This window comes from Ascaphus truei, chromosome 4, assembly GCF_040206685.1.
Source record: "Ascaphus truei isolate aAscTru1 chromosome 4, aAscTru1.hap1, whole genome shotgun sequence".
In the NCBI taxonomy this organism is placed as follows: domain Eukaryota; kingdom Metazoa; phylum Chordata; class Amphibia; order Anura; family Ascaphidae; genus Ascaphus; species Ascaphus truei.
The window spans coordinates 290,109,099-290,131,777 of NC_134486.1; the positions used below are offsets into that span (position 1 = coordinate 290,109,099).

The window sequence follows — 22,679 nt, forward strand, 5'->3', positions numbered from 1 at the left end:
AAAGGCTCTAAATGATATGAATTTCCTTTGTCCTGTAAAAGCAGCAGCAGCAGCAGCAGCAGCAGCAGCAGCAGCAGCAGCAGCAGCAGCAGCAGCAGCAGCAGCAGCAGCAGCAGCAGCAGCAGCAGCAGCAGCAGCAGCAGCAGCAGCAGCCTGTGCTGTAAACTGTTTGCTTGCAACTCTGCTGTGCTACCAGACTTGCACATGCTGTTCACACCGTCACGGCCTCACGTGACAGGGGGCGCGCGTCCCCGCGTTCCCATGGTAACGGCAGGGGGCGGGGTTTCCGCCAGCTGTCAGGTGGAGGGAGACGTGTCGCCGCGCTCGGCCGTCAGACCGGTCCGCTCCGCGGGTGAGGCTGTATCCGGGGGTGACGAAGGACAGGCCGCGGGCTGGATACGAACACGCCACACCGGGAACATAAAGATACACTACTGACTTGGGGAGGGGACAGAGGTGTCACGAGGCATGACGTGGCCCTGACGGTTGGCCGCGTAGAGGCGCGAGGCATGGCGGGCGGCAAGAAGAAGCAGGTGCGCTTCGCCCGCGCTGCGGAGGAGGAGGAGGAAGAGGAGGAAGAAGAAGAAGAGGACACGTTGTTTGAGAAAAGGACGGGAGCGAGGCGTGGGGAGGAGGATGAGCGGGGAGGGAGGGTGCCGACAGCGGCGGCGGACGAGGTGCGGCTGGTGGCTGCCGGCGGGAGGAGGAGGAGGAGCGGGGCCCGGTGCTCGGGGGAGCCGAGGTGGTGCGTCACTACCGTGCTGTGCGCCTCCTTCCTGGGGCTGGTAAGAAGGGGGGGGGGGGAGGGGACCTGTGTGCCAAAGGGGACCTGTGACCTGTGTGCCAAAGGGGTCAGATCAGCTAACATCTAGGAGCAGAAGAGCCACAAGCATATTATGTAATGTGAGATACATCGGAAGACTTATAAAGTACTATATTGCAACCTTTTGTAGGCATTTCTAACATGTACTATATGTATGTATGTAAAATATATATATATATATGTACCGTGTTAGCCGAGCTTAATAATCAAAAGCAGTTGATACCGTTCTGTGGATAATATATATTCTGCACACCTGACCCACATAGATATCTACATTAACTTAGTTTAAAAGTGAGTTTGTGTGAGAAACTGCAGCTGGTTTAACAAGCCGCTAGTATGAAGTTAGCAGCAGCAGAGAGGGCGAGGGCCCTTACGGGGCCAGTTGAAGAGTTCATGTCCTGAAGGGTGTTTTGGTTTTGCTGTGTTCCCCTCCCTTTTTTCGGCGCATTGTCACTTGTCCTTACGTAGTAATGTATTTTTATTGTGTAGTGCTGGCAATTGGTGCATGTAGAATTTTTGCAGACGGGACGAGCCCCCAAGAGCTTGCAATCTAATTCTGGTACCAAAAGTGGCTGTCGTCTGCCTCCTGTGTTGACCCAGAGGTGTATGGGGTTTTTTTTTTCTGTCACCTGTCATATCGCCCTGGATGTTTTTTGTTTCTGTCCCTTGCCTGTTACCCGGGAGGATTTTGGGTGTTGTCACACGCCTCCTCCAGCATCCTATCTTAGGCTGCGCTTATAGTGCCGACGATGCAACGTCGCTCCAAAACAAAACAATTGACTCTGTCGCGAGCGCTTATAGTAAGCGTTACGGGCGACGTCGTGACCAAAAATTTGGAAGCCGGGTAAATTTGATTTTTCAGAGACTGTAGCCACATGTGACTGTCTCACTGAAATTTAAATTATAACTTTCGCGGGTGACGTCATCGGTCGCGTCGCCAGCTGAAGAAGGGAAACTTACTGGTCCTGAAAACTTGATATACTCTTGTAACTGCAGTTAAAGCATAAAAATTTACATTATTTGTTGGGCCGATTTTAATCCTTTGCAGCACGCTCCTAGAGGGCAACACTACTATGGTGTAATTGAATATATTTAGCCAATCACCTGCAACTGCTTATTGAGCAGTTTGTGGCAGGCCAGCCCCTCCTCTTCTAGGTATATAATCTCCTAGCAAGGTCCCCTTATTCCACTTCACTTACATGTGAGTATCTGTACTGGTATATACCAGTTTTTAATTGCACTAGGTTATACAAGCATATGCTTTGATATTTTAACCCCTTCTGGGCTTATTTCACATAACACTAGTATGCATTTAGCGTAGGGACCTGCTAAAGAGACTTACCTTGACGTGGTTAGCAGGCTTGGCATTATTTGATCAAAGGATGTATACCAAAAGTCTCCTTTTTTCTTATAGATATTTACACCATACATATATATATATATATTCCCCATTGATTGCTATCCCTATGGGAGAAGCGCAGGGATTCACTTTCTGTTTTGCACATTTGTATGGCCATTTCCTTCACTAGCTGCATGCTCTTTACATGGAGAAGCGCAGTGATTATATTTGTTTTATAAAAAGCTATCCCTTTACTCTACATGGCTGTGGTGTACAGGGTGTGCTTATTTCCAGACATGACTTCAGTGTGAGGCTGCCAGTATTGCACGTTGCCTACTTTGGCCCAAGTTCATTAAAGGGTGCAAAGCTTTAGCACTTAAGTCCCAATGCTCGAGTGTAGCATATATTGAATTGTGTCCCTAGTGTAAAATATTTGATGCAGAATTTACTACCCACGGCGACTGTGATGACTGATACTGTAGATATCTTTAAGAAAAGGTATACAGTGATAGGCCAAATAAGTTAAAACATTGGTAGAGCATTGATCCTGGAAGAAATCTGATTTGCCATTATTGGTATCGGGAAGGAATTTTTTCCTATTGGGATGGATCATACTATATAAGTATATAGTATCCCTGAGATCACTGCAGCCTGTTTGTTATCAACCAATTGACCACTAACACAAATATGCTATTTTTCATTGGTAAGCAGTTTAAATATATGCTCGTGAGCGGTCAACATTAAACATGTTAAAGAAGTTTATACGACGCTGAACGCTTTCACTTTATTTCAACTCCACTTCCTATGAAGTCCTTTAATTTTCCAAAGTGGCTGTATAACCAGTAATGCTCTTGTAACTGAACATATTTTACATACAGCTGGGAAAGAAGTACTGTACTTTTATTGACTGAGCCTATACACGTAAATAAATCAGTACTGTACTATGAGAACATACTTGTAGCAATTAAAAAAAAAATTCTTGTTTTAAGACTTTTTAAATGTTTCTAATGTAGGAAGCATTTCCAATTTCCCTTCTGAGAGACTCTGGCTCTTGAGCCCCGCCCTCTCTAGCAGTGCACCAATTGTATCTAGTAACTGCCCAGTCAATTATATTCCAGGACTACATTGCCCACAATGCTGTGCAAGAACTGAATTAAATTACCCGGAGCATGCGATTGATTACAGGAGAACAGATCGATCTGCATCTTAGCTAATCACTTGTCAGTGTGCAGATTGTATTGATGCACATATTGAATGGGGCAAAAATATTTATATATATATTTAAAAAAATCTGCAGCTTTAAGACATGTAATAACTTTATTTTATAGAGTGCTTTTCTCCCAATGGAATTGGAAGCGATTCACGGTATAGTGCATGGTACGCAGCACATAGGCATTTTTGCAGACATGGGTCCCTGCTCCATTGAGCTTACAATCTATGATTTTGATGCCTGAGGTACAAGGAGGTAGTGACTTGACAAGGAGCTGACACAAGGAATTGAACCAGGATCTCCTGATTCAAATGCTGTCATTGTTTACAGAGTCAGTGTCTTTACTCACTGAGCCACTCCTCTTTTTATAAACTTTGTTTTTATTATGTATTTAAGAGTTAAATGCTACACAAGTATTTTAGACATTCGCATGTTGGGGGGTACAAACAGAAAGAGGCTAAATGAAAATAGTGGGGAGAGTTGGGGTTGGGATACATTACTTCCATGTCATGTAGTTCAGTTATACAATTTTTCAAAACTTCCATACTGTATATTAATTAGTGTTTTTATGCCACCATGTTATCATTTCTGCATTATTCGACATTGTTACAACTTGTTTGTATCACTTTGTTTATATTACATGCAGTGCCAGACCTATATTCTATATCTGACTGTATACATAATAATAGCATGTTCTTGTATAGCGCTGCTAGTTTTACGTAGCGCTTTACAGAGACATTTTGCAGGCACAGGTCACTGCCCCGTGGAGCTTACAATCTATGTTTTTGGTGCCTGAGGCACAGGGAGATAAAGTGACTTACCCAAGGTCACAAGGAGCCGACACCCTGCTTCAAACTCTGTGCCAGTCAATGTCGTTACTCACTGAGCCACTCCCACTCCACATGAGCCACTACTCTTAAAGGAATAGGTTCCGCTGCTTCAGGTATAAAGAACACACACCAGAGAAATACTCTGAGATCAAAGGTTTAAGCAAGGCTGTGTCTTCCTGTGCAACATTACACTTGCTATGCTATCTCCCGCCCCCCCCCCCCCCTTAGAAAATAGAAGAGCACACCAGAGGAAGCTTCATTGTGCAGTCATTTTTAATACTTCTAGTGGGAAATGTTACGTACACTTACAATACATCCACAGTAAAAATTAGTTCTATCCGCTTCCCTTCGGGGATCGATCCTTTTACTCCTCTGCCCTCATGAGCGCTCCTGACAGTGTTCGATGCCCCCTGGTGGGGAAATCTGGCGTCTGACGTCACAATGGGGATGCCCGAAAGCCAATGTCACTTACAGAATTAGCTCTGCCCGCCCTTGCTTTGTCATTGGAAATAGTATGGAGCTGAATGTGATGATGGTTACTTTTATAGCCATTATATTAAATCTACATTGCCAAGAAAGCGTTCCTGGTGCACAATAAAATGAACCAGATGGAGGTGAATTTAAAATAGCGATAAGGAGAGAGGGGGGGGGGGGGGTGGGGGGGAGAGACAGGGAGAAACAATAGGGGAATGAATTATGGAAAAATAATAACTATACATTCAAAACGATATGCCTAAAAACCAGTACAATGTACCTGTACCTGTACTCCTACTATTTTGTGGATAACTACCTGACTTCTATCTTGAATAATACATATTTGTCACAGACTAGAAATCATACATGTCAATTCTTCCAAGCAGTTAAGAAAGGAGTGAGTTATAAATAAAATGTGTGGAGTTGAAAATGATCTGAGATTAAACAGCTGCAATTTCTCCTAAATCTCATATATGTACTGTACATATTTTAAAGAGCTGTAGGAATCAAGATACAATGTGTGTGTACCAAAGTGTTGACCAAGTCAGTCTTTTTTTGTTTATACCTGATTTGCTTGCCCTTTGTAAAATGTAGTTTTATTCATTTCATCAGCTTTAGAAGTGAGATTGAAGTGGGCTTTTAATATTCTTCTGTGAGCAATTACTTTGGACATCTATTGTCTACAATAGAAATGGATTTATCTTTATGGAGCACCTAAATGCTGGCCAGAAAAGCACGATAAAGCGAAACATTGCTGGCAAGTCTCCTGTTTTTTGAATGGTTAAAATAATTTTTGAAACTTGGTGTGCAATCTATAACAGAGTAATAATGATATGAGTGTATCGTGTGATTATTATTTTTTAACCGGTATTTAAATGAATTACATTCATATAAGGGTTAAAAAGGTTTTTGAAATGTATGCTATTAGAACTTCATACTGTAACTAAACATAAATCAGATTTGTGATGTTTAATCATTAATATTCATTTTCGTTTGCCTTTTGGATCCCAACTGGTGCCTAACACACACAATACCCAAGCAGATTAAATTGTAGCTGCGTGTGTTTGGTTTCTCGCATCAAAAATCTGTGGCTGCTGGTGGAAAAAATTGTCTAATCCTTTTTAAATAGATCTGATTTTATAAGGTCACTAACTGGTTGGATATGTAGACACACAAAATGTGGTGGTAGAAGGATACTATGGCATATACTGTGAGTGTAATTTACATTTCTGCCCGTAGGGAATGGCTATTGCTGTACTTGGACCCACATTCCCTGATCTAGCTGCAAATGTAGACAGCAATGTTGCCAACATTTCCTTCATTTTCGTCGGACGTTCCTTAGGATATCTTGGAGGTTCAGTGGTTGGAGGAATCCTCTTTGACTGCATGAATCACCACCTTCTTTTGGGTAGGTTATTGAAGGCACTTGTGCTTATGTACAAGTGATAAATTCTACAAATGCTTATGTTACTATACCACAAAAAGAACCAGAAATTGCTAATTGGCATTCATGATCTGTGTGTGTGTGTGTGTGTGTGTGTGTGTGTGTGTGTGTGTGTGTGTGTGTGTGTGTGTGTGTGTGTATAGTTATATATCTCACACTTTCTCTCGTTTATGACAAATGCAATATGCTATTTTTCTTCAGTGAATAGGGAATTGAAAAAAAAATATTGTATTAATATTTTATACTATTAAAAAAGACTGAGTACAAATGTGGGGGTTTCTGGTTCTTTTGTGGTATATTTATAGTTTCTGAACCCTTTTTGTCCCCCCCAACCCCCCATTGTTGGTTTCTATGATATCTGAATTATTGTGCTCCAGAGCTTAGAAGTACATTTGTTTTTGGTAGTACTACTTTTAATGTGAAACTGGGTGTTGCCTTGATATACCATTGTATTTAGCAGCATTACCACCTTTACAGCCAGATACGTGAGTAAGTAGCGTTCAACAGAACCATTTGGACCATGCTTTTCCTGCCTGAGGCGTCACCATTACCTTCTCATTGCAAGTAGATGTGAGGTAGCATGGCCTCACTTCACAGGGTAACCTTTTCGCCAGCTTTATCTATATCTCCATGAGGTAAGAAGAGTTGCAGGTTAAAAAGAAAGTGAAATACAAAGAATCCCTCGATACATGGAACAAATGCGTTCTGGAAAAGTGGTCCGTAAAGTGAAATTTCCTATATGGAGCCCTGGGTTCGTATGGGGAAAAAAAATTTGGCCACAAGACATAATAAAATTACAATTGAGAATGCACATTTTTTTAATTTTTTTTAAAAGCACATTTAATAGAACATTGATAATTTTATGATAAAATATTAATAATGGTTATAAGCAGTGTTCGACAAACCTATACATTTGCTCGCCCCAGGCGAGTGGATTTAACATTGTGGCGAGCTCCTATTGGCCCAAGCAGCACACGTTTGGTACTAGGTGGCGAGTAGATTTTTTTGTGTGGCGAGTAGATTTTTTGGTGATTTGTCGACCACTGGTTATAAGTCACAAAGTAAAAATACTTTCACAAAAAATGGGAGGCGGTGCTACAGGAAGATTTGGAGATTGAACATTCCGTATATCACATTTCTCCCATCATTTATAAATTATGTTATAGCGAAATTACGTATACTGATTTGCCGTATATTGAAGGATGCCTGTAATGCAATCCTGCTCTGATTGGTTCAACTTCCTGGCAGTAATAGCTTGGGAATGCCTGGACTGTCACAAAGTACATAACATTATAATTCGATAACAATACGTGCTGAAAAATAAATATATATTCCTCATAAACAAAACAATGAGAATCTTCAAAACTGAAGCTACTTTAAGGACAAAAGTATATTTAATCACTTCTAAATTGGTACACGGCTGATCCAACTGCAGCTTCTGTGCACCGACCATCTCGCTATTCCTTTTAGATCAAGCCTGGCTCTGCCCCTCCGGCGGAGGCCACTGAGACTGCAGAACCGTCTCCACCCCCCTCAAAGCTCTCCACATCTTCAAAGGTCGTGAACTTGAACCACAGAGGCTTTGAGAGGACGAGGAGACTGGAGCCACAACTTCAGCTTTGGAGTAGTGTTGTACCGGGTAGCGATTAAAAAAAATAAAATAAACGGGGAACGGGTACCCGGCCAAAATCAATGGTTCTACCCGGCCGTTTATCCGGTATGACACTTACCTGCATGGTGGCGGCGACCCTGCTGCCCGCCCCAACAGTGAGCCTCTGCTCCCGCCCGCCGCCCCAACAGTGAGCCTCTGCGCCCACTCCACCTACGCTCCCGCCCCTCCTCCGCTCCCGCCCCACCTCCGCACCCGCCCCACCTCCGCTCCTGCGGTGCAATACATTCCTGCTGTCCCACGCCGGCTGAAAGGTAATTAATAAGATTTTCAGCTACTCTGACATTACCCGGCACCGGGCCCACTCCTCAGTTGCCGGGTCCGGGTAGCTGGTAATGTGCCGGGTACCGGGTAATTCCGGGTACTCGGTACACCCCTACTTTGGAGGCCTTTGCTAGAGGGAGCTGAAGCAACAAATTCAGATATGGAGACCTTTTTGGAGGAGGGGATGGAGATGTAATTTGAGCCACTGATCTTTCAGAGGAGGAGCGGAGCAGCCTTTGAAGATTTCTTCTCTTTTATGTGCTCCATTTGCAGGAACTATTTTATTAAATGTTGGCGGAAGAACACCATAACATCTCTCTACCAACATTGGAAAAAGCTTCTCCATCAATGAACGCACAAAATATAATAAAAAACGATTGTCCTCTAATAGTAATAATCTCCTCAGGACAGGACATTACCTGGTCATTAATACCTTGGATAGGTTGAAGCCCTACTTGAAATCCTTCACCCAGAGCATTAATGGGCAGGTAATGCCCTGTCCTTTGGGGATTATTAATTAATTAGAATGCCATTGCTCCGGTTGGTACCAACAGTATAGTTTCACATATCAACTCCTATTACTAAGATACACTATGTGACACTGCTTGGTCAGTGAGCTGGAGGATTAAAGAAAGATGAATAGAATGGTTTTGTAGGAAGTAAAACATAATAATAATTTGACCCTTTAGAGAGCCATTATGATGAACCCGGTATGTCATGGCCACTTGTTTGTTTTCTGGGGCAGCGCGGACTGCTCGCTCGGTCCAAGCAGCCAGCCCTGATCCAAACGAAAGTGGAACACCTTTCGCATGGTGTTCGCTCCAGGAGTGATCACATGACCGGGAAGTGCCAGAGCGGAATGGGACATTTTGGTAGCAGTCCTTTTGCTGCGACCAAATGACTGTTTTTTGGCCACAGACAGACCCTCTACCGCTGTCGATCCGCCACCGGACGCTTCTAGGAGAATGTAAGTTTTAGTAGTTAATGCAGGGGTTTAGTTAGGGGTTTTGGTGGTTAGGATTAAGCTTAGACCTTTACCTTTGCGGCTGGTGGCGTCACATCCTGGAGGCAGGATGACTCGCAGCTCCGGCGGTTATTTGGTCGCGGTGAAACGGCCACAACCAAATGTCCTAGACTGGTGCCGCTGGACCCCTGGCACTGTAAAGGTTGGGTATGGTTTATGTCGTGATAACGGCACTCCCAGAGTATCTTTAGCATCTGTGAAGTGCTTGTGATTATTGTTTGTTGTCTTACCCATCTTAAATAATTGCGAATTTATTTAATTGTGGATGAATATGTAAGCCTCTCATTAAGCTTGGAAGAGAAAGGCATCTGATCTGTTCACTTCTATCTTCAGAGTTCCCCTGCCACAGCAAAACTTAGTGTGCATACATGTTAAGCACGTTTTTATCATAACAAAAGCTATAGTGAAATCGTACGTTTGCTATAAGAACTGCTTTAGAGCTTTTTGAAATCTTACAATTCAGTGTTAAGTACTGTTTATGGGTCTGCATGAAGACGGTTTAGGCATAAAATATACAAAGGGCTGATCAATTGCGGTACTACTTTAATCTTAATATCAGAAATATGGCATATGGGTTAAAAACAAATTAATTGAGTGATGTCTGATTAGACAGACCTACAAAAACTAAGGTAAAGATGTCGGTAATTGGGAGGTTCTAGAGCCAAGTAAATGCAGTTAAATTCTGGAATATATATATATATATATATATATATATATATATATATATATATATATATATATATATATATATATATATATATATATATATATATATATATATATATATATGCAAATATAGCTGTATGTTCATCTGCATGTCTTAGGCAGGTCTGCAACCCCGCCTTTCCCCATTATCACCCAGCATACAGCACTTCCACTGCAGCAAGGGATTCTGGGAAATGACATGCAAATGAGCACACAGTGTCACTTTTTGCCTCAATAACCATTTTTAACATGGTTCCCTATAGGCTTAAGCTTGCTGCATGGTCACAACTTTGAGCACAGCCAGGGTTAAGGTGCATACCCAGAAAACCACCCACAGACAGCTGTTTCGACCTTGATGGGTCTCATCAGTGTGGGGTTGATTTTACTGGGAATGCAAGAGAGGCTTATGGGATAGGCCAAACCATAATACTGAGTTAAGTTATGGTGAGTAAAAAAAGTGACAAAAACCCTCCACAGGAAAGCAAATATGCAAATATAGCTGTATGCTCATCTGCATGTCTTAGGCAGGTCTGCAACCCCGCCTTTCCCCATTATCACCCAGCATACAGCACTTCCACTGCAGCAAGGGATTCTGGGAAATGACATGCAAATGAGCACACATACATACATACATACATACATACATACATACATACATACATACATACCTATAATACACATAGTGGTCGACAAATCACCAAAAAATCTACTCGCCGAACAAAAAAATACCACACGTGTGCTGCTTGGGCCAATAGGAGCTCGCCACGATGTTAAATCCACTCGCTCGGGGCGTGCAAATGTATAGGTTTGTCGAACACTGTATATATATATATAATATATGTATATATATATATTATATATATAATATAATATATATATATATATATATATATATATATATATATATATATATATATATATATATATATATATATATATATATACGGTGGGTGCGGTGGGGGGAGGCCTGGAGAATGTTGCTTCAACAATCAACTAAAGTTCTTCCGAAATGATCCACTTCTCAATGTATGGAATTATTTATCTTCTTTTTTCCCATTATGTTTATTTGTTGCATGCTTCATAAGATGTTTCTCTCTTGCAGGAACGTCTATGTTGGCGACGGCGGCCGGTCTTTATGCTGTGCCTTGGTGTAGGAAAGCAGTGTTGTTAACTGGTGTGATGTCAGTTGTGGGCCTGTCAATGGGATTCCTAGACACTGGTAAGCAGACTAATTCACATAAGAAATGTGTAAGCAAAAAGGTAACTGTCCAACGTGGCTCTAATGCAGTGATTCCCAACCTTTTTGTTTGGAGGAAACCTTTAAGTATTTCGGGAAACCCCTATCTGGATGACAAATGTTCGACGGGTACATCACAAAATAGACGTGTAAAGCAGTAGGGGTAATAAATAATAATTAACTCATACTTTTGAATAAACAATGTGTATATATTTTGTAATGATTTTGGTTTAAACATCACCGCCCCCCCTGCATCTCGCATCACCCCCCCATGCATCTCGCATCACCCCCCCTGCATCTCGCATCACCCCCCCATGCATCTCGCATCACCCCCCTCACATCCCCCCCTGCAACTCACATCACACCCCCCCCCCCCCCCCCCCATGGATAGATGATCTCTCACCTCTCCCTCCCCCCCTCTCGGATTATTTTTTAAATAATGCAATTGTACACATTGCTGTTCACTGTAAAACAAGAGATGTAGGTGTGTAGCGCACAGCATCCAGCAGAGAACAGGTCTGGCAAAAACTTTCTTTATTGGCAAGGCATTAAAAAGAGGGGCGCAACCCTTCAACGCGTTTCGTGCAAAGCACTTTGTCAAGAAGTGCCTCTACACGATATACAGCCACTTAAATACACAAAGTCTGTCAAATCTCGCGATATCTCGTGACGTCATCAGACCGCTACTATCCAATCAGAAGGACATTCCCCGCGCATGCGCGCCGCGATCGAGCCCAGCGCCAGCAAGATCACTGCATACCACGCCTCTCACCGTCCCTGCGATGTGTACCCGCTGGTAGACACAACGCTGATCAGGAGACCAGCCATGGGAGCGGCAATCAAGCACACCGGACCCCTCGCCACGCGCATGCGCATGCGGACATTCCAAACATGCCTGATCTACTGACTGATCGGTGCAGCTGAGCTGTCAAGTGTAGAAGAAGCAGACTCATCTGCACCGCTCCCCCAGCAGGGCAATAACAGCTTAATACACTACACATAAAAAGGCGGCCCATATCCACACAGATCTACGTTTAGCATGGCCCATAATGTTGCTATGCATCAAAGCAATTTAAACAAATACAATTTATTATCTAAACACTTAGCTAAACTACTCTAAACAAGATACCTTATTAAAATATAAGTATAAGCTATACTCATGTAAAAACAAATTGCTCCCTCTTGATGAACATGATCATTATGTATATATGAACAACAATAATAATTTGCATGTTAGTTATTTCTACTGTGGAGAGCCTAATAGAAAAAACACAGAAATGTATACTTTTTGACAATGTACACAAAGGTATTATTGAAAGCCATTATACTACAGTGGAAGTGAGGGACTACCAATAGTTTTATATTTGTGCCAGGTTTTGAGCAATTTTTTCATTATTAAAGAGTTTAGATTTATAATTGATACTGTTCTTATCCCAAACCAACCATATAATGAATCATCAACACAAGAATTTGTTATCTATAGACAATTCGTATAAACAAGTTCAGTCATATAAACTGTCATATGATGTCCACACAGTGTATTACAAAAATCATTATCAGGTCTGTTCCCAAAGAATGCTGTCAAAATTGAAATACATTTTTAATATTATTATTTTTTTGTAGATATTAGGACAGTTCTATTTAGATTACACGAATCCGTACTTTTCTACCATAAAGTCCATGATTACTTTATGAAGTGGTTTATAGTCCACTCCACATTAATTCCTTCTGGGAACCTTGTTCTGAGCGTAAAGATCCAAAAGGATTCTCTACAATTCAGAGTCTTGAGAACATCTCCCCCTCTCTCTTGTTTTTTAATTTTCTCTAAACCTATGAACGTGAAGTTCTTTATGCTGCCCTTACTACATTGCGTAAAATGTTTCGACACTGGGTGGTCCAGATCCCCTTTGCGAATTAGTCTACAATGTTCTTGCATTCTAATTTTTAGAGCCCTCGTAGTTCTACCAACATATCTCTTCCCACATCCACAACTGATAAGATAAACTACAAAACTTGTATTACAGTTAATATAGCTACCAATGTTATACTTTTTATGTGGACTGTGGGAAAAGAAATGCTGCGAGGGCTTCATAAATTGACACATGTTACAGCTATTGCATCTATACGAGCCCTTCGTCAGGAACCGGTCAGGCTCACCCATTTTGGTAGAGATTACACTTGGTGAAATAAACGTGGCCAATGTCTTAGCTCGCCTGTATACACACTTTGGGCCGGACTTTGTATACTCACTAAGAATGGGATCCATTCGTAATAGTTCCCAATGTTTGTTTATTATCTCTCGAACCTGACCACTTGATCTATTGTATTGAGATATAAATAGGGGGCACACCTTGTCATTGTGGTGAGTTGTGTTCTTCCCCTTTTGCTCATTCCTCATCCTGGACCCGGGGGGAAGTGTGTTTTCTCTATCCATTTTCATTACTTCTGTGACAGTGGATTGGAGGGTCTCCCGATCATACCCTCTTTCTATGAATTTCTTGGTCAGCACCTCAGACTGGGCCTTGAAATCCCTCATTGTGGAGCAATTCCTCCGTAGTCTGATGTACTGACCTTTGGGTATTCCCTTTACCACTGATCTGGGGTGACAGCTGTCCGCTCTAAGAAATGAATTCCTTGAGTTCGTTTTTGTATACACATCTGATTGTATTTTTTGGTCCATATCAATATAGAATAGAATGTCAAGGTAGCTAATGTGTTGTGAGTGATCATTTATCGTAAAGTGAATATCTAAAGTGTTTTTATTAATTTGGTTAAAAAATTCCAATAGTGTTTCTGTGCTCCCGTGCCATATAAAAATTAAGTCGTCTATAAAACGTTTATAAAAAATGATATTGTGTCTAAACAGATTGGTGCTATTGTAAATGAAAGTGTTCTCCCACCACCCCATAAACAAATTGGCATAGGAGGGGGCAAAACTTGTCCCCATTGCCGTCCCCCGAAGTTGTAAATAAAACTTGTGCTCAAAAAGAAAATAATTGTGTGTGAGAAGAAAAAGTATAGATTCCATGATGAAGGTTGTCATAGGCAGAGAGCTACCTGGACATTCTATAAAGTGTCGGACAGCTGTCAGGCCCAGATCGTGTTGTATTATCGAGTAGAGGGAGACCACATCCATAGTCACCCACAGGTATTCTTTATTCCAAGAAATCTTTTCTATTTTGGTAAGTAAGTCACCTGAGTCCAGAATGTGGGATGGCAAGGCCCCAACAAAAGGCTGCAGATAGGAATTGACATACCGAGACAGACCATCTCCCAAAGATCCAATGCTAGAGACAATCGGCCGACCAGGAGGGTCGACCAAAGTCTTGTGGATCTTTGGGAGATGGTGATATATCGGTATATTTACAATAGCACCAATCTGTTTAGACACAATATCATTTTTTATAAACGTTTTATAGACGACTTAATTTTTATATGGCACGGGAGCACAGAAACACTATTGGAATTTTTTAACCAAATTAATAAAAACACTTTAGATATTCACTTTACGATAAATTATCACTCACAACACATTAGCTACCTTGACATTCTATTCTATATTGATATGGACCAAAAAATACAATCAGATGTGTATACAAAAACGAACTCAAGGAATTCATTTCTTAGAGCGGACAGCTGTCACCCCAGATCAGTGGTAAAGGGAATACCCAAAGGTCAGTACATCAGACTACGGAGGAATTGCTCCACAATGAGTGATTTCAAGGCCCAGTCTGAGGTGCTGACCAAGAAATTCATAGAAAGAGGGTATGATCGGGAGACCCTCCAATCCACTGTCACAGAAGTAATGAAAATGGATAGAGAAAACACACTTCCCCCCCGGGTCCAGGATGAGGAATGAGCAAAAGGGGAAGAACACAACTCACCACAATGACAAGGTGTGCCCCCTATTTATATCTCAATACAATAGATCAAGTGGTCAGGTTCGAGAGATAATAAACAAACATTGGGAACTATTACGAATGGATCCCATTCTTAGTGAGTATACAAAGTCCGACCCAAAGTGTGTATACAGGCGAGCTAAGACATTGGCCACGTTTATTTCACCAAGTGTAATCTCTACCAAAATGGGTGAGCCTGACCGGTTCCTGACGAAGGGCTCGTATAGATGCAATAGCTGTAACATGTGTCAATTTATGAAGCCCTCGCAGCATTTCTTTTCCCACAGTCCACATAAAAAGTATAACATTGGTAGCTATATTAACTGTAATACAAGTTTTGTAGTTTATCTTATCAGTTGTGGATGTGGGAAGAGATATGTTGGTAGAACTACGAGGGCTCTAAAAATTAGAATGCAAGAACATTGTAGACTAATTCGCAAAGGGGATCTGGACCACCCAGTGTCGAAACATTTTACGCAATGTAGTAAGGGCAGCATAAAGAACTTCACGTTCATAGGTTTAGAGAAAATTAAAAAACAAGAGAGAGGGGGAGATGTTCTCAAGACTCTGAATTGTAGAGAATCCTTTTGGATCTTTACGCTCAGAACAAGGTTCCCAGAAGGAATTAATGTGGAGTGGACTATAAACCACTTCATAAAGTAATCATGGACTTTATGGTAGAAAAGTACGGATTCGTGTAATCTAAATAGAACTGTCCTAATATCTACAAAAAAATAATAATATTAAAAATGTATTTCAATTTTGACAGCATTCTTTGGGAACAGACCTGATAATGATTTTTGTAATACACTGTGTGGACATCATATGACAGTTTATATGACTGAACTTGTTTATACGAATTGTCTATAGATAACACATTCTTGTGTTGATGATTCATTATATGGTTGGTTTGGGATAAGAACAGTATCAATTATAAATCTAAACTCTTTAATAATGAAAAAATTGCTCAAAACCTGGCACAAATATAAAACTATTGGTAGTCCCTCACTTCCACTGTAGTATAATGGCTTTCAATAATACCTTTGTGTACATTGTCAAAAAGTATACATTTCTGTGTTTTTTCTATTAGGCTCTCCACAGTAGAAATAACTAACATGCAAATTATTATTGTTGTTCATATATACATAATGATCATGTTCATCAAGAGGGAGCAATTTGTTTTTACATGAGTATAGCTTATACTTATATTTTAATAAGGTATCTTGTTTAGAGTAGTTTAGCTAAGTGTTTAGATAATAAATTGTATTTGTTTAAATTGCTTTGATGCATAGCAACATTATGGGCCATGCTAAACGTAGATCTGTGTGGATATGGGCCGCCTTTTTATGTGTAGTGTATTAAGCTGTTATTGCCCTGCTGGGGGAGCGGTGCAGATGAGTCTGCTTCTTCTACACTTGACAGCTCAGCTGCACCGATCAGTCAGTAGATCAGGCATGTTTGGAATGTCCGCATGCGCATGCGCGTGGCGAGGGGTCCGGTGTGCTTGATTGCCGCTCCCATGGCTGGTCTCCTGATCAGCGTTGTGTCTACCAGCGGGTACACATCGCAGGGACGGTGAGAGGCGTGGTATGCAGTGATCTTGCTGGCGCTGGGCTCGATCGCAGCGCGCATGCGCGGGGAATGTCCTTCTGATTGGATAGTAGCGGTCTGATGACGTCACGAGATATCGCGAGATTTGACAGACTTTGTGTATTTAAGTGGCTGTATATCGTGTAGAGGCACTTCTTGACAAAGTGCTTTGCACGAAACGCGTTGAAGGGTTGCGCCCCTCTTTTTAATGCCTTGCCAATAAAGAAAGTTTTTGCCAGACCTGTTCTCTGCTGGATGCTGTGCGCTACACACCTACATCTCTGGAATTCGTTTATATAGCAGCACGCATTGGAAGGGAGACTCTGGAGGTGAACAGACTGTGAGTACTCTTAAGGGGCTATCCCAATGAGGTGAAGGAGGGTGTCCTAGGACAACTTCCCTAATCTTCAGGGCTTCCTGGTGCCCCCACTCCCATCATTATGGACTGAGTATATCAATGCAAAATACCTTAATACCCAGTGTCTCCCTCCCTTCAGAAGCACACATACAGCACTTTGAGCACCATTGTTCTATTCTGTCACTGTAAAACAATGCTGCCCCATCAGCAGTAGTTCCACATATTGTGGATTACGAGGCATCCATGGTTGTAGCCACAAGTTTTGGATCAATACTACAGTACAAGCAATGTAGTAGGCAATGCTCCATGTACAGTAGGTGTAGGTAGATAATTATGGATATGGGTGTTGTATGTGTCTCTCTAATTTATTCTCTGTTTATTTCAGGTGGCAATATTGTAGTCATGAACACGTGGGAAGATCAGTCGGGGCCACATGTGCAAGCATTGCACTTTAGTTTTGCGGTGGGGGCTTTTGTGGCTCCAATTTTGGCTAAACTGGCACTGGACTTGCTGCCCTTATACAAGATCCCCATCAAGGAGACCTTAGACAGCTCTAATATAAGCCAACCGGCTCACGGACAGCCAGCCATCGAATTATTCGGCATAGCAATGTCTAGTGCTATGTTGTCCTACATTGTTATCGGAACATACATTTTACTGGTCTCTCTATTTTTATTGGTCTTGTACACAAGAAGCAGACCCAACCAAGCAACTGCAAAAGGCTCAGATGAGAAATGTCGGACCGCTAAATACCACAATGCCCTTATTTTTCTCCTTGTCTTGTTTTTTTTCTGCTATGTTGGGGCAGAAGTTACCTACGGCTCTTATATCTTCACTTATGCCACCGTCTATGCAAACATGGAAGATAATGAAGCAGCAGGATTAAATTCTCTTTTCTGGGGTGTATTTGCTGCGGTGCGGGGAATGGCTATCTGTTTTGCCACCTGCTTGTATCCTGGCACCATGCTTCTTCTCAGCATAATTGGCTGCATGGTGTCATCCTTGGTTTTAGTTCTTTTCAACAACAACGTTCTACTTTGGGCCGGAAGTGCACTGTATGGAGCTTCAATGGCTACAACGTTTCCCAGTGGGTTTTCCTGGGTGCAACAGTATACCACCATAGGCGGGAAATCTGCTTCCTTATTTGTGATTGGGGCCGCTCTTGGAGAAATGGCTATTCCAGCCTCTGTGGGTTATCTGCAGGGGCTCTTCCCCACCACCCCCATTCTTATGTATATGGCCCTAGCGTCCTCCACGATGACGGCAGTTCTGTTTCCAGTCATGTACAAACTGGCTACCTCCCCAGGAGACAAGGCCGGGTGGGATAGAGGAGAGCGGGAGGATCGCAGGGCTTTACTCTCAACCTCTGGCCTAGAGGAAGAAGAGGAAGAAGAGGCGCAACACTGGAACGCGGCAGACTTTGAAGTCATTGAAATGAACGATCGAATCAGGACCTGTAGCACAGTGACCTCTGAGGACATGCCAGGGGATCCTCCCCCTTCAGAAGTTTCTAACCAGACACACTCGAACACTAATGGGACAGGAGCTGATCAAATGGCTAACAGCTCCCCTTCCAACAAACATCTCAATGCAGAAAGAGAGAAAAATGATTAGAAATGAATTTCCTGTTGCTTGAGTGAATTGCTAAATGGTGTTGGTTTGCCAGCAGTAAAGGTGTTGATAATAATTACATAAAACAATCCTTTTGTCAGCCGGAGGGAAATTTCAGATCCGTAAAGGTGTTTACTAAGGTTTCACATCTCCCTTTTGATACTGCAATGTGTACTTAGAGAATATCTTTTGTACCTCTCAGCCTTCGAAAAGCTCGGTCTTCTTGGAGAACCTATGATATAAAAGCCTCAAATCGTCAACTTTTGCATAGTCTGAATCAAGATGGCAACCAGGTTCCTCACATTTTTGGTATCTAAACCAGAGTGGTGACAGACCAGACCATCTCTATTGAGAAGGCCTTCCCTGCAATAGTACTTTACTCTCATAGTACTGTAAATGAAGGTGCAGGGGCAGTTTGGTTCAACAGATGCTGTATAATTTATTGGACGACTCTAATAATGATTTGTTGGTCTCCATGTTCTAAGTAGAACAATCTTATAGAATACAATTTGAAGTAGTGTTAAAAATCATACTGTGTATTTGTACATGTCCCTGGATATAAAATGCAGTTTAACACCTCTATACCAGAGCGAATTAAAGGGGTTACATTGCAAAATTGAACAATTATTGCACTTACCATTTTTTCTTTTTTTTCATTATTTTTTTCGAATCAGGATGTTATTTTTGGCTGGGCAAATGTTGGGCTGAAATACTGTACGTAGAGATGTGTTAATAAAAAGTCAGTCAGTTGGCTTTTTTTTTAAAAATGGTTTTGGTGTTAATTACTATTCTCTTGGATTACGGTTGTGAGCTGGCTTTTTTTTTTTTTTATAAAATACAAATTGTTACGTGTACTCGGTAAAGTAAGCCTGGAGTACTTTTAAATAGCAATTTATTCATGTTAAAATTGTGCGTACATTTATCGCATCTGGCTGAAGCAAGATAAAAAGCAGATCAGGTGGTTCTAGACAGAGCCAAGCCTATCGGGTGCTTTGATTTTCAGGTACTCCTAATTCTTTGCTCATGTTATTAGTTAGGATTTCTTGTTCCGTTTTCCCTTTTATAACATGGTAACTTGGTTGAATTTGTTTGAATAAGTTAAAATTGGTAAAGCAATGATATCCGTGCTTAAAGCCGCCATCTCGCCAGCATTTTTTTTTTGGCACTTTATTTTTAGAGTTTCTATTCCTTTCCAATGGGTTTTTTTTTATCTATCATGCGTCTGATATGAACATTTGAAATGGTGTCCAGGAGGTTAAAATTAAGCTCTCCCCACAGTCCATTGCAGGCTAAAGGTTACCATGGTAACATCAGAAGCTATAGATTAGGAAACTCATGATATTTTTGGTGTTAAAAAAACAAACAAAAAAACCAGGGCATTCTTGGAGCAAGATGCTAATATTATGCGTTTAAATGCACAGATTTTTATTTTTTTGGTTTTATTGCTACTTTCAGCTCTGGAATCCTGTTTCCAAGATGATTTACAATTTTCGGTGCTAGGGATTCCCATGTAGACAAAAGAAAACAGCGCACAACGCCAAATGGTGAAGCAAGTTCAACAATATAATTCAAATTAAAGGGGTAATATATCTGCGTACATAATAAAGGTTGGTAAAGTGCATTTAGTGTGTATCACACTGTTTACCACTCAGCAGCTGTTGTCAGGAGAGTCAGGTGTTGCTTCTCTCAGCTAGTGCCACTCCGTTGGTTCTGGGGCAGGGTGTCAGTCTTTTGAATGCACTTTACCAACCTTTATTATGTACGCAGATATATTACCCCTTTAATTTGAATTATATTGTTGAACTTGCTTCACCATTTGGCGTTGTGCGCTGTTTTCTTTTGTTTCCATTTTCTTAGTGTGTGTGGGGTGCTGAGCCACCCCCTGTGTTTATAGCAGCAGACACCCGTATCCTCAACACGGTTATGTGATATAATTTATTTATTTTTTACATATCTCACTGTGGGAGCTGTGGTATAATCTTTTATCACATATTTTGATGGTTTAGTCACTGCACTGTGTATATCCATATATTATAAATCCTAGTAGTTAGTTAGATAGTAGCGCACAGTATTTTTTCTGTTTTTTACATTACCATGTAGAAATACATTATGCTCGGTACCAAAGTCTAATAGGAAGCAGCAATTAATAACATGGCTTCCTGTTAGCCGAAGCCGTTAGCTGACCCTCCGATTCTGCGAACTTGCGAATTATCCCAAGTGAAAATGCTGCTTTAAGAGGCCTGTGTCCCTGGTTTATTCCTGGTTAGAGCGTGCCATTGGGTAGTACATTATCTGAAAAGCTGTGTTGCAATATTGTCCTTTTTTGTATTTCCTTGTGTAAGGTGTCCACACTGAACAGGCCTTAACGGCTTTCTTACTGAGGGGTTTTGTTTTATAGTTTGTCAATTTACAGCTCTTTACGTTTTGGGTCTTCTTACTTGAGCCTTACTGTGACATAAATATTAAGCAACATGCTACTGCGCAGGTACATCACTTAACGATGCAGAATGCTCCATAGTGACCATTCCCCAATAAAGTACTTCTGACTACAAAAAGAACAAAAGGCATTTGAGGATACCGAAAAACATCCCTACCTCTGTCATTGTGCTAGAATCGCTGATCCACAGAAAAATATATTAATCTGTATACCCTAGTGAAAGTGGTATCTTTCACTACACCATCTGCCAGAACTGCCTCGGTTTTCCGAGAGGGAGATTGAGCAGTAATGAAGTAGCCCATGTGATAATTTAAGTAATGAACATTGCAGAGGGAACCTCTTTGGCATGTGGTGCCTCCAGATCCTCATTGAAATTAGATTTCATTAAAGCGCTGAAGCTGGCTGAACTATAATCCAGGCCTCACAAAGAATATACTTGATGAAACCAAGCTGCTTTTGAAATGAGAACGGATACAATGCTTCTGACAACTTCTAACCACAGCCGAGATCTTTGAGCAAATAAATACGGAAAGCCCACGCCTTCCTCAAAGTAGTAATTAAAATTTTATTTTTGTCAATAGTAGCGCAACTGGACAAGCTGGATATTCCTCATGGAGGAGGGAGAAAGCATTGTTGTCAGTCCAGAAAGTGACATTTCCAGTTCATCATGATAAAGATCTTTAAGAACCATGGTGTGCAAGCGCAAAAGTTTTCTTTTTCTGGATGATACAATCTTGTAACAGACCAGGTGGGATTAATACTTCCTGCTGATGGGTTCTTTTAAGGAGTATATCAAAAGCATATGGTGGCACCAGTAAAGAGTTCATTTCTCACGCAGCCCCAATTCTAATTATTGTTCCTGTAACAAGTAGTATGGCAATTTTAGCTATTCAGAATTGGGCGTGAACTTGCAAAAAAACAGTGTCTCAATTGAATTTTTAGTCTCTTTTCCCAAGGTGTACCAAAGTGATCTCATGACTGTGAGGAAACAGCTTACATGTCTTAATGTGTTAAAAAAAAAAAAAAGCAGGCCTAAGCATTTTACAATCATTTTTCAATGTTACTTTTGTAATTCCGGTAGACTGGGGTTACTGTGTGTTAAGTAGCAGCTGCCTGCCTGTCTACATATCCTGTTTGGGGTTGAGCCAAGGTGGCTGAAACAACACTATGTAGCAAGCAAAATGTTCACTTTAAAGATGTGGAATGTTTTAAACAAGTTGATTGGTAAAGTTACTAAATATTTGAAGTTCTAGCAGGTCTGCACATTCGTTCTTGTACCTGATGTGCAACTTAAATAGCACAGTATAGGTTGAGTCAGCAGAATGAGTGAATTTAGTAGTAGGTCACAAACCAGAAGCTACAGTAATTAACCATATAGACCCGGTATTCTCAACAGAAAGTGCTGGCGGCTTTTAAAGGAGCAATCCAAGCAATATCCTGTTTTTTTTAACATTTTTTTTGTTTAAATCAGGTCTGTAGTACTATCTAATACATACCACCTTTTTTACTTTAAAATTCAACTATGCCATTTTTTGAGTTTTAATATACGGAGTATCCTTTGATTTCTATAGAGGGTTTTAGCCACCTCCCCAGCAGTTTAAGATCTTTGTAACACTTTCCTGTTTGTGATCATTTGTTGCCAATATGCCCAGCAGATTGACCTGCAAACTGTAACAATAGATAATGTTACCTTAGTAATATAAGGTAATAAATACATTGTAACAGGTGAGTTACACTGACTGAAGTTTGATTTGGGCAGCCATTT

General features: G+C 41.2%; 1 protein-coding gene across 1 annotated transcript; it reads left to right on the forward strand.

The window, feature by feature from the left end:
* Positions 1-269: 269 nt before the first annotated feature.
* SLC60A2 (solute carrier family 60 member 2) lies at positions 270-19,244 on the forward strand. The gene is made up of 4 exons (XM_075597630.1): positions 270-785; positions 5,916-6,084; positions 10,885-11,001; positions 17,252-19,244. Exons 1-4 carry the CDS (start codon positions 510-512, stop codon positions 18,478-18,480), a joined length of 1,791 nt encoding a protein of 596 aa, XP_075453745.1. The 5' UTR covers positions 270-509; the 3' UTR covers positions 18,481-19,244.
* Positions 19,245-22,679: the final 3,435 nt, after the last annotated feature.

Excerpts from the sequence above, each read along its gene's own strand:
- SLC60A2 (XM_075597630.1), top strand. The coding sequence starts at position 510 with ATGGCGGGCGGCAAGAAGAAGCAGGTGCGCTTCGCCCGCGCTGCGGAG. Across the intron at positions 6,085-10,884 it reads GAATCACCACCTTCTTTTGG|GAACGTCTATGTTGGCGACG; the intron begins GTAGGTTATTGA and ends TCTCTCTTGCAG. Across the intron at positions 11,002-17,251 it reads AATGGGATTCCTAGACACTG|GTGGCAATATTGTAGTCATG; the intron begins GTAAGCAGACTA and ends TGTTTATTTCAG.